This window comes from Varanus komodoensis, unplaced genomic scaffold (genome assembly GCF_004798865.1).
Source record: "Varanus komodoensis strain SLA01 unplaced genomic scaffold, ASM479886v1 scaffold9, whole genome shotgun sequence".
NCBI classification, from domain to species: domain Eukaryota; kingdom Metazoa; phylum Chordata; class Lepidosauria; order Squamata; family Varanidae; genus Varanus; species Varanus komodoensis.
In genome coordinates, this window is record NW_025336598.1 from 32,601,618 (window position 1) to 32,614,221 (window position 12,604).

The 12,604-nt window shown below is 45.0% G+C and overlaps 1 protein-coding gene across 1 annotated transcript in view; it reads left to right on the plus strand.

The window, feature by feature from the left end:
- The window catches only part of IFIH1 (interferon induced with helicase C domain 1), a 32,571-nt gene that overhangs the window by 6,354 nt on the left and 13,613 nt on the right, over positions 1-12,604 (plus strand). The window contains exons 4-6 of the mRNA XM_044418063.1: positions 9,571-9,794; positions 10,500-10,710; positions 11,726-11,943. Of these exons, the coding sequence (XP_044273998.1) occupies positions 9,571-9,794; positions 10,500-10,710; positions 11,726-11,943 (653 nt within the window). The remainder of the gene's footprint in view (positions 1-9,570; positions 9,795-10,499; positions 10,711-11,725; positions 11,944-12,604) is intronic.

Consider the following 12,604-nt stretch of genomic DNA (forward strand, 5'->3'; position numbering starts at 1 on the left):
TTTCACGCCACTGATTCATCTAGAGCTGAATGAAGCTGCTCTGAATCAGTGGTCTGCCTGATTCTGGGGTCCATCTTAGGCACTCCATGATGTTGGGAGGGAGCATTTCAGGAGTTGGGGGTATTTTCTGTAAGAGCAGCAAGAAAGGCAAGTTTCTGTTCTCCTATCCTCATTTTTACCTTACCTTTGATGATTAAAACATGTCCCTCTGGCAACTCTGCCAATGGCTGCTGCCACAGCTGACAACTTTTAAATACAGTTAAAGGAAAAGCATTGTGCAGTTAAAAGGAAAAGGAAAATAAGGAAACATTGGAGAAAACGTTCCCCTTACACACTGCCTCGGCTATAAACACCATAAATAACAACCTGGAAATGTTTTCCTAGATTGATCCTTCAAACTGGGCCAATGAAATGGTGCAGCCATTTTGATACATCCTTGAGTCAGGTATACAAATGACAAACGGAGAGCTGGGTTTCTAGTAGATTTTCATGTCAGCAAGTCCATGCAGTCGCCCATGCGCTCCTGCGCTGTCTGATTCCACCGCCCACCCAGTTTTCTGTGCTTCCCCCGCCAGCCCGTTCTATGACTATTCAGCATACTCAGTTCTCTTTGGGTTACCTTCCTTAAGGTTTCCAACGCAAGGAAATTTTCTGTATCCCTGAGAGTCTCACATCTCAATCTGTTGACACCACCCTTGTTTGTGGCTGCTGTCATTTTGGCTACAAAAGCAGTAGCTCATTCGAGAACAAATCAGAGTTAAAATAGAAGGTGATGAGGCTGATTTTTTTCTGCAGCAGAGCTAAATAGGGAGAAGGCATGAAGGCTCAAACCCTCAAAGTCTGTATTCTTTATTTTATATGCACAGTACATTGCATACTGCTTTACATACATTAACTTGCTTGAAACCTTACAACAACCCTGTGAAAAAATAGATTACTTTTTCCAGCAGAGGGAGCACTTTGTAGTGAACTAAATGCAGTCCTTTGACTTGGAGCTGGATGAATTACATTTGGCTTTGCATTCCCCGCTGCCTGAGTGGTAGGAAGTCCACAGTTCTCCACTTCATAAAGATGTGGTACCTTTAGCAGTAATCTACAAAATGGGAACAATCTACAAATGGGAAACAAACATCTGTATAGGTAGTAATAATCCCACAGTGGTCAGTCCAGCTGCCTGATACAGAACAGCCTTCCCTAACCTGGCACCCTCCAGTTGCATTGAATTACAAGTTCTATATTCCCCAGCTAGCATGGGAAGCATAGTCCAAAAAATCTGAGGAGAGTGCAGGTTGAGAAATTCTGTGACCTTAAGTCTCTTCTGCTATCCAGAATCCTTTGAGCAAATTTTGGGCCTGACAGGACTCCTACAAAGAGAGGCCAGGTTTCAGGGAAGATGGGAGGAAGAAGGAGGCTGGGGACTCCAAAGAAAGGAAGCAGTGGGAAGGAATTGAGGTGCATGTACACTAATGCTAGGAGCAATAAGCAGGAAGAGCTTGAAGCTCTCCTGGGAATAGGAGGGTATGACCTGGTGGGGATCACAGAAACTTAGTGGGATGAAAGGCAAGACTGGAATGTAAACATAGAGGGGTATCGCCCTTTTAGAAAGGACAGGAAGGAAAAGAGGGGTGGGGACATAGCTTTATATGTCAGGGAAGGATAGGATGCTGTGAGATAGAATGCAGCACAGATGAGGATTTGGTAGAGGCAGTCTGGGTGAAACTTAGGAGTTTTGACAGGGAAAGAGACCTGACAGTGGGGGTATGTTATCTCCCTCCAGGTCAACTTGAGTCCCTGGATGATGTCCTGACAGGCCAGACTCTAAGGATATCTCGGGGGAGAGACACAGTAATTATGGGAGATTTCAATCTCCCGGATATTACTTGGGAGACTCACTCGGTGGTGACAGCCAGGTCATGTCGCTTCCTAGAAGCTATAGAGGGAGGGTTTTTCACACAGAGGGTCCGAGAGGCAATGGGGGGGCATCCTTGACTTGGTCTTGACCAACAGGGAGGAGCTGATTGATGAAGTACAGATTAGGGGAGCTCTGGATGCGAGTGATCACTCCATCCTTTGCTTTGAGATCAGGAAAGGGAACGTGCAGCAAGTCGAGCACTAGAAGCTGGGACTTCCAGAGGGCCAACTGAAGGCCAGACTGGGGAAAGTCTCCTGGGATAGGTTACTGGAAGGCAAGCAAGTTGAGGGCTGGATGGCACTCAGAAGGGAGGTTTTGGAGGCGCAAGCCTTGACAATACCTCTAGTTAGTAAGGTGGGGAGGTGGAGGAGAGCGCCACCATGGATGCGAAAGGAGGTGGTTAAAGGAATTAGATGCAAGAGGAACCTCCATAGGAAATGGGTACTGGGGCAAATAGACAAAAGGGTATACCGGGAAAGGAGGCCCGTTGCAGAAGGATTCTTCCCAAGGCTAAGGCTGATTATGAGCTGAGACTTGCAAAGAATATCAAGAGCAACAAAAAGGGCTTCTTTCAGCATGTAAATAGGAAGAGGAAGGGGAGACAAGTAGTGGGACCACTAAATAACGAGGAAGGAGATCCAGTGACTGATATGAGGGAACAGGCACAGATGCTAAATGACTATTTCGCCTCTGTGTTCTCCCCAAAGCAGGACGGGGGATATCCGCATAGGAGATTAGATGAGGCCTGGGACTTAGGGGCACAGATTAGAGTCACTTCCCAGAAGTTGAGGGGCTCCTCAGGGCATTGGACATTACAAAGGCACCAGGCCCTGACGGGTTAAACCCAAGAGTACTTAGAGAGTTGGCAGGGGTTCTCTCACGCCTGCTGGCCTCCATTTTTGAGAACAGGTGAAGTTCCAGAGGACTGGAGGGTGGCGTCAGTGGTCCCAATTTTCAGAAAGGGTAGTGGAGAGGACATGGGGAATTACAGACCAGTTAGCCTTACGTCCATTGTAGGAAAAACAATGGAAAGGCTCATAATAGCAAAAGATCTAGTGATGCTAGATAGGAGAGGGAGACTGGCAGCCACACAACATGGCTTCCATAAAAACAGGCCCCACCAGACAAATCTTGTGGAATTCTATGACAAGGTTTTGAGGTGGCTAGATGGAGGGGATGCAGTGGATGTGGTTTACCTGGATTTCAGCAAGGCCTTTGACAAAGTGCCCCATGATATCCTGGTTGAGAAACTGAGGAGTTTTGGGATAGACCAAAGCACTGTCTGATGGATTAGCACATGGTTGATTGACTGAAAGCAGAGGGTAACTGTTAGTGAGGAATCATTGGGATGGCGGCCAGTGACAAGCGGGGTCTCCCAGAGCTCTGTCCTGGGGCCGATCCTGTTTAATCTTTTCATCAATGACATGTTGACATGGAAGAAGGGGTGAACAGTCTGCTGATCAAATTCGCAGACGATACTAAAACTGGGCAGTGGCCACAACTGAGGAGCAAGTACTCCAGATCCAAAAGGATCTGGACAGACTATGGAAGTGGGCAGGAGACAACAGGATGGCGTTCAATGTGGATAAGTGCAAGGTCTTGCACTTGGGGCATAGGAATAGGTGTCATAAGTACAGGTTAGGGGACAAGTGGCTGGAGAGCAGCACTTGTGAAAGGGACCTTGGTGTGCTGGTTGACTGCAGGCTAAACATGAGTCAGCAGTGTGATGCGGTGGTCAAGAGGGCGAACGCCACCCTTGGTTGCATAGCCAGAAGTGTGGCTTCTAGATCGAGAGAGGTATTACTACCACTCTATATGACTGTGATGTGCCCACAAGTGGAGTATTGTGCTCAGTTTTGGGCCCCTCATTACAGGAAGGATATAGCCAGGTTAGAGTCGGTGCAGTGTAGGGTCATAAGGTTGGTGGCCAGTTTGCAGGGGATTCTGTATGAGGCGAAACTGCAGGATCTGGGTCTCTTCAGCCTGGAGAAGAGGAGACTCTGAGGGGATCTGTTGGCGACATACATGTATGTGAGGGGATGTCACATGGAGGTGGGTAGAGACCTGTTCTCCCCTGCAGAGGAAGGCAGGACGCGCTCCAACGGAGCAAAGCTCAGGGAACCAAGGTTCAATTTAGATGCCAGGAAGCACTTCCTGACAGTTAGGACCCCAAGGGTATGGAATGGGCTTCCACGGGAGATGTTTGAGGCCCCATTGGTGAGGATGTTCAATGATAGGCTAGGCATGCACATGGTAGGCATGTCGTGAGCAGAGCCGGCTGAAGCCGGGGGTCAGACTAGATGGCCCAGGAGGCCTCTCCTGACTCGCTCTGTTAGTATGTTTCTAAATATTTCCTGCTTCAGACTTTCCACCCACACCAGCCTTCTATATGGATGTGTGCATTGAAAGGAACTAGTCCCAATTGGTGCCATATTTCCAAAAGACAAAATCTCTCCCTGGATCCATTCATATCCAGTGCGGTGTAGAGGTTAAGAGTGTAGGACTGGGATTCAGGTGACCTGGCTTCTAGTCTTTGCTCAGCCATGGGGTCAGTCACAGGCTCTCAGTCCAACCTACCTCACAGGGTTGTAGGGATAAGATGGAGAGCAGGAGGAAGAGAATGATGTAAGCTGTTTTGAGTTTCTTATAGAAAAAAAGCAGGATATAAATTAAATAAACAAATTCTTTACTCAGTATATTTTACTGTATTAGAAGGCAAAGTGTGCCACTACATTACTGTCCTCTACCACCATCCCTGTCCCTCCCTACTTCATGAAGAATTTACTGTTGGCATCAGTTTTGCTTGTCTTCGCTGCTTGCTATAGAAAATTGTAGAAAGTGCGGTGGAGCAAAGGGTCACAGAAGAAGCTGAGCTGGTTTTACACTCACATAGACCTACTACTCATTTTTTTTTAAGTTTTTTTAGAAGATAGTCCTTTGTACGTTTATGTAGAGGTATGTCCCACTGTGCTCAATGGGGCTTCCTTCCCAATAAGGGGGTTTAGGATTGTCATCTAAGCCACTACAAAGAGTGAAAAGGGTTGCAGTCAGCTTTGAATCCAGTTAAATGTATCTGCTCTAGTGCTACAGAGTGGTTTGTTAATGAAATGTTGTGGTGAACTAGCAATTTTAAATTTTCCTTTGTTTCTGGCATGGACCGCTGACCCTAGTATTGCAGGGTCAGTGGGCCGTGCCAGAGCACAAAAAAGCCTCCAAAAGTTGCTCACCCCTCCAGTAGACCTTGTCCATATGGTTGTGGTGGGCAATTGGTAACCCTTCAAATATTTTTGCCCGTAGCTCCCAGGTTCCTTCACCATTGACTACCAGTTGCACACTTGTATCATAAGCAAAGGTTCATACAGTTACGATGTTCAAAATTGTGTCCCAGACATCTGGCAAGACTGAGAACCAGTAACTCTAGTGGGACAAGAAGCATAGAAAGTATGTCAGAGCGGGTACATTGGAAATGTTTCTGATTTGCTTTGTCTGTTTCAACTATGAGGTAGTAGCTTCTGCATCAGGTGTGTGAACTGAAATTTCCCCTTTACTTGTTTTATAGGAAATAAGATTCGGGGGAGTGGGAAAGGGGGCTGCTGTGATATATCAAAGTTGAGAGTACTGTAACCTAAGACTGAAATAACTGTATGCCGTGACACATTTAGACCTCTATAAATATTTTTTTTGTCTACCAGAATTGCATGTCAGTTTTCTAGGTGCAGATGTCAGTGATAAGAGCGAAAGCTTTGGACAGATAGCCACGTCAGTGATGATTCATGTATGACTTTCTCCATTGTACTCTAGTAAGCATGAAATAAGATCTAGAAGCAAATGTTCACTGGACTTGTTGGGACCAAATCTTCATGTGCATGACCAGATAGCGCTGCTACTGGGGCATCGATATTGCTGTGTTTTTGATTTGGCTGTTTGCTATGTCAGATGGAACCATAGATTGTAACTGAGGCTGCGGTCCTTAGATAATGAAGGAATAAGCCCCATTAAGCTCAGTGGAGCTGAGTTGTATGTTTAGGAATATGCCACAAAGCATTTTAGCTGCTGGGGCAGCTTAAGGGTATTGCTCTTAGTCTCCTCCTGTCAAGCTATCTGCTTCAAATTATCAAAAGCCTTCTTTGAGCCAGTCGACCACGCTTTCTTTTTGGTGTATTCTTGCAGCTTTTGTATAATACTTGATCCTGTGGCTTCTGTAACATCTAGCCCTGCTCATCATAGTTGTCTAAGGGACTATATTGCTTACTATTTTCTCTGCAGTACTTCTCTCATGAAGCTTATAGCATCCTTCCTCGACTTGGTGCCCTCCAGAATTTTTGAGAACTGTAGTCTAAAGCACCTGGATGGCATTAGGTTGGGGAAAGCTGGCTTAAACAAGAACAGAGCAGCAGCAGGGAACACCTGACTGCCTAAATACAACTAAATCTAGTGCCACCTGGAAATTAAATTGTCAGAGCTATTCACACGGTGTCTTGAGCAAAACATCTGAGAAAGACTATCTGAGTTTACTGCTAATTCAGGATCAGAGGAAGAGGGTAAATTCTGCTTCCCCACAGCAAACCTCACCCCCTTCCAAGTCAATACAAAGCAGGACTTCAGAACCTCTTCCCCAGGGATAGATGCTGCTTGGTGGATATCCAGATGCCCAGACCCTTTTCCCCAGTTAGATTCCTGGAAGTTGTGCATTCCCCTCACCCCATTCTAAAAGGATTAAGAACCAGCAGTGATCATTTTAAGCTAAGATATTTGAGACACCCTTTTGCCTTTGGTTCAGCGCTTTTGCTGTCCATCCCTGGGATGCAGTCCTAGAATGCTTATCCAACCCAGAGTTCAGCCCTTGGACTGAAAGAAGTTCAAGATCCATGAGGTGACGGAGCATTTCCCTGTTTTCATCCTTCCCTGGAAGTACAAGAATCAGGAATGTATGGATGCTTCCATTCCACCAGTGTTTCAGACTGTCAGGCACCACCTGCTCCATTGTCTCCTCATGGACAGAACTGGATCGTATGCAAACAAATACACGCAAATGCACAAAATCCATAATTTCACTCTTTAGCACTTGGGTGAAATGTGCATTACTGATTGATTTTTTAATTTCTGTAATCTTCTTGGACTTAACGTGTGTAATATTACAAATTAAAAAAGCAACCAGTCCATGGAGTCAACATAGCTTGGGGGAAGTCACCTGCTGAGGAATCCTCTGGTTGGATTGTTAGAATTTCAAATTTGGGTCTATTGCAGATTTCACCAACAAGAGCCAGAGGGCCAAAGTGAGCCACCTTTCTTCTCTCGAATACGGTTTTATTCAGAAGGGAAGGGGAACACCCATCCATTGGCCAGAAGCCCGAGTGCTGATGGAAGCTTGTTCACTCGTCCCGGCATGGAGTCCATCACAACTGCCAGCTGCTCCATGGGCTGTTTTCATAAGGCCCTAGTTACCTAGGGGATGTTTATGGAACATTTAAGGGGAAGCAGTAATTTGGGCTGCAGGGTGCATATGTTGTGCTTTCCCATGTTAAAATGTTAAATTGTAAATAATTGTGTCTGCCATCCCGGGCTTGCAGATAGGCAGGGTGCCTTCTCTTGGATGGATTAATACTAATAATACTGCTGGTAGGGTTTTGTTTGTTTTGTGACCTACCATCTACAGGCCAGAAGACTTTCAACAAAAACAACAGCAACAAAAAGATTCATCACAGAAATAATACCAAATCAGTGTTGTTGTTTTCCTATAGTAAAATAAAAATGCACTTAAGTGCAATCCTATGTATTACTCAGAATAAGCTCCATTGAATATTATGGAATTCGTTTAGGGAATTGTAACATAAAGTACAATCAGCAGCAGATTCCCAAAAGCATATAGTTGATATCTAGATTTAGATTTAATTTCAGGTGCTGTTTAAGAGTGAGAAGAGAGGAACAATGTCAAATAATTGGAAATGTTCCATGCAGAGGGAGACAGCATAATAAGCATCTGAGTTTTATTGAATCCCAGAATTTTGGGAACTTGTCTTGAAGGTACTCAGAGCCCTGCTGCAAAAACACCTCTGTGGTATAATCTTAAACTCTAAACAGCCAATGCAGTATAGTGGCTAAGAACCTTGTGATGCAGAAGGAAGAAGCTCACACCAACAAACTCCAGGATTAGCCTCAGCCTCAAGCAGGGCCATGGATTCCTAGGCAACTTCAACATAGCGACCGAACAGTCCTTTTACCAGCACCAAGAAAACACAGAGAAGAAATGACTGCTGTTGTAGATCCAGTACTTGTATAGCTCAGTGGGTAGGAGGAAGTCTCAAGTGATCCCAACAGTTGACAGGTTCTCCACCAGAAGAGTTCAAGTTCCAATTCAGAATCATTTTTTTAATTTAATAGATTCCTTTTATACAGTGCTTTTTTTGTAAGAAAAAAGGTGCCGGAACTCATGAAATTATTCACCTTTCGCACATAGTCAATCACTGTACACACACCCACACACGTCAGTTGTGTAATGAAACATAATGGTCACCGCCTGCAGTAAGCACTCAGCATGTGACCACACGACCAATCACAAGCCGAGCAGTGCCACAAGCCGAACAACGCCATCACAAGCAGTGTGAGGTACGCATGCATCGGATTCAACACACAAGCAGCCTGCATGCACCATTTTAATGATTTTGCCGCTGACCTGCTACGCTCGACAGGGCGATTCAAATCCACATGGACCAAACATCAAATTTGCAAAAGTTACTTGGAAAATCTGTCAAACAAAGTGCTGGAACTCCGTTCTGGTGCATTCTATGAGAAAAAAAAGCACTGCTTTTATATAATTTATGACAAACTCAAAGGGCAGAATCCTGTCAAAGTGGCATACCAAATAAAAATGAAACCATTACTGATGAGCCCACAGCAGTGGTTCTGTGAGGAACACAAGGTTTTTATGATGGTGGGTGAAGGGAACTACATGGATAAGGTCAGCGTATCATCTCCTTTTTTAATGGCCCGAGAGAGAATCAGAAACTTGGAGGAAAATGTGCAAATGTCAAACAACTCATGCTTGGAGAGTTGCCTTGCTCTCTATTCTGCCAGCAGGAATTTCCCGCTGAAGCCAAATGCACTGCAACAGGTCTGTATCCTGTTGCAGGAGCCCGTGGAAGTTGTGACACAAGGCCAATCACAGGGCAGGTGCTCCCATCCACACACCAGGGTCGTTCCTTCTGTCGGGAAGATTGAGGCAGACCCCTGAGCTGGCAGATGCTGGCAAGCAGGGGAGCAAGGAACGCCAGTGAAGCATTGGAGAACAGAACTGTGTGTGTGCCATGAGCCCCGTCCCCCCCGTCCCCCCTAAGCTATCCTGTCATTTTCGGGCCATGGTAGAGGATACTGCATCACCAGGGTCCGAGCAAGACCCAGTTGCCCATCTAGTTGGGTTTTATACATGAGGAAGGGAAGGACAACAGCATTCTGTTCTTGGGCCACCTCTGACACGTGCATGTCTTCGCTGTTCCAGGCAGACAGTGGGGAAAAGGTTTCTCTTGGGTCACAAGTGATAAGCAGTACAGGTCCAGTCTCCAGCTAAATCTGGATTTTGGGGGAAATGTACATTTACTGAGAGCTACCTGTAACATTCTTTCCCCCCCTGGATTGTATATCTTGATTTCTCTCGATTACAGATGATCTTGGGAATGGAGACAAAAGAGCTTCACCTGAACCCCAGCTGTGTCTTAGAGACTACCAGATGGAGGTGGCCAAACCAGCCCTGGAAGGAAAGAATATTATCCTGTGCCTGCCTACAGGCAGTGGCAAGACCCGAGTGGCTGTTTATGTTGCTAAAGACCATTTGGACAAGAAGAGAAATGCAAAAGAAGACGGGAAAGTTATAGTGCTTGTCAACAAGGTATGCTGTCCCTTTAACAGAGGTGTCCTAAAAGCAGCACTTTGGGGTGGAAGTCTAGTGCCCCATGCAGCAGAACAAGCAAGAGAGCCAAGCCGCCAACTGGATCCAGATGGAAAATAGTGGCTTGAGGGTCAAATTAATAACCTCCTATATGCCATACACTGGCAGTTTATTCACACATGCATATATTTACTGTTCTTTTAGTCTGCCTATAATAAGACCATATGGGCAGATTACACGATAACATGCATCTAAACATCTACATCTGAGTTCCTATGAAATGGTTGTTTTTAACTGTTGGGAATTTGGAGACCGTGGTGATTTACTGCATATTACACTGAGATCTTCCAGTACATCCTGTTCTGCCCTGAAGGTAGATTCCACTCAGCATGACACCTAGAAGCGTCCCCTGCACTAAAAGAGCATTCAGTCCAGAGCTAACTCTGCCATTGCTCATTATATGATTCATAGAAGCATGGAATTATAGGATCGCAGGTATTAACCTAATTCCCAAAAGATCAGATTCTGTATACAGCTGTCCATAAACCATTTATTTTCATGTTGCCTGGCCGTTTGAGCTGCTAACCCCATGAGCTCAGCAGGAGATTTTTAAATGCTGTTGTATAGATGATACCTTTTCAAGGATCTTGTCTTAAGCCCATTAAATCTATCCTCATCTATTTTTTGTTGGAAACTGTTCTGAAGGTACCATTGGTTGAACAGCATTTCCAGAAAGAATTCTATCCCCACTTGAAGCATTCCTACCATGTGACTAGGCTGAGTGGCGCATCTCAGTTGAAAATCTCATTCCCTGAGGTTGTCAGAAGTTCCGATGTCATTATCTGCACAGCTAAAATTCTTGAGAATGCGTTGGAAAATGCAGACAAAGATGAAGAAGAAGGAGTCCAGTTATCAGGCATGTAACACAGATAAATGAATATCTCCTTGTGGGTTTGACGTTAATGTTATTCACATTTCCTTCTTTTTTTAGATCTTTATCCTGGTCATTTGTTTTTTGAGAGAGAAAAAAGCAAATACTGTTGCCTGATCTGGAATTTGTTTACAGTCTAAATCAGAGCCCCATTCACGTTTCATGCCAAAACTTCCCCCGTAGCTATTTGCCTTAAAGACCCTGCTTACCACTAGGAGCTTGTGAGGAGAATTTTTGTTAGTAGAAAACTAATGTGGAACCCCAGTCCAGAATGGAGGTATGTGCAGTTTGGTCTTAAGAGGCTCGACTGTATTCTGAAGAGCAGCAACTTGTAGTCAGTATTGTGGCAAGCATATATATTTGCTCATTGAGAAGCACATCCTCAGGTATCAAAGATCTAGACTACCTTGGGACCCACCAGATCCTCTGGACTACAGCTGCCCTCATTCCTGCTAATTGGCCATGCTGGCTAAGCTGATAGCAGCGGAAGTCCAAAACAGTTGGGAAGGTATCAGGTTGGGCAAGCCTGATTTAGGCCCTAAAGAGCTTTAAAAATGAACAACACTTTGCATTAGACCAGTATAATGATCTGCACACCAGGGGTGGATAGAAAGTAGTTCTCCTGATGTTTGGAGCTTCAGCCCTAGCATTCGTGACCATTGGAGGTGATGGCAAAGGTTTCTATGAATTGAATTCCCGAGCATCTGTTGATCTATCTGCACACTTCAGCTCTAGATGGTCAGGTCAAGCCAGGCCAACTGCAGAATTTGGAACAGCTTAAGTTGTCTTCAAGGGCAGTCCAATGTACAGTGTATTGCTTTAGTTACAATGTGATGTTAGATAATTTAAAGCAGCAAATATATCTATATTCTGAGATACCTATGTATACGGATTCATCAACCAGCCATTTATAATCCCTGCTACAAAAATGAAGTGGATTGTTTTAGTGTGGTATTATGTGCACAGGAGAACTGACCAAGTTGTGATAAATGCCTTCCAGTATTCTCCTTGATTGTTATTGATGAATGCCATCATACACACAAGGAAGCTGTCTATAACAATATCATGCGCCGCTATTTGAAAGTCAAGAGGAAGAATGAGAAGCGAATGAAAGAGGGCAAGCCACTGATTCCTCAGCCACAGGTTCTGGGGCTCACAGCTTCACCTGGTGTAGGAAATGCAAAAAACGCATCAAAGGCTGAGGAACATATTCTGAAAGTAAGTCATCCATGACTAATATTGCACAGAAGGAAACATCTTGGGGGGAACTTGAAGTGTGCGTATTGAGGGGATGCTAGCTATTCAGCTTGAGATCCTGATGTACCTCAGATTTGTGGTTTGAAGGAAGAGAAGAATGAGCAGCTGCTTGGAAGCTGTTTCTAAAAGTTTTTACCACACCTGCCACAGATTTCCAGGCAAACCAAACTTAAGGAGAATTAAACTGAACAGGATCCAGGCTTTTTGTATGAGCAGTAACTTGTGTGATGGAGACTGACTGCTAAAATAAATAGTATGCCTTTGCTGAACTTCCCACTCAGCCTATTATCATCCTGGTATGGTGGCAGGCTATAGTCTGCAGGCACAACCAGTGTACTAAAGCTGAACAGAATTGGGTCTGGTCAGTGCCCCAGTAGGAGGAAGGTGTCAGATATCCACCTTTTCTCCATGTGAGGCTGTTGTGCCTGCCACAGATTTCCAGGTGAGGAAAGAAGAGAGGGATGGCCTTTGGAGACCCGGAAGGAGGAGCAGGCCATTTCTTGAGCTTTGGAGAAATGGTCACAATTTGAGGGCAGTGGGGACTGAGGTCATTCCTGAGCTAATCTGAGGCGAATTCCTGTTCCCCACGACACACAGTCAGGTTTGAAGGGGGAAGAGGGAA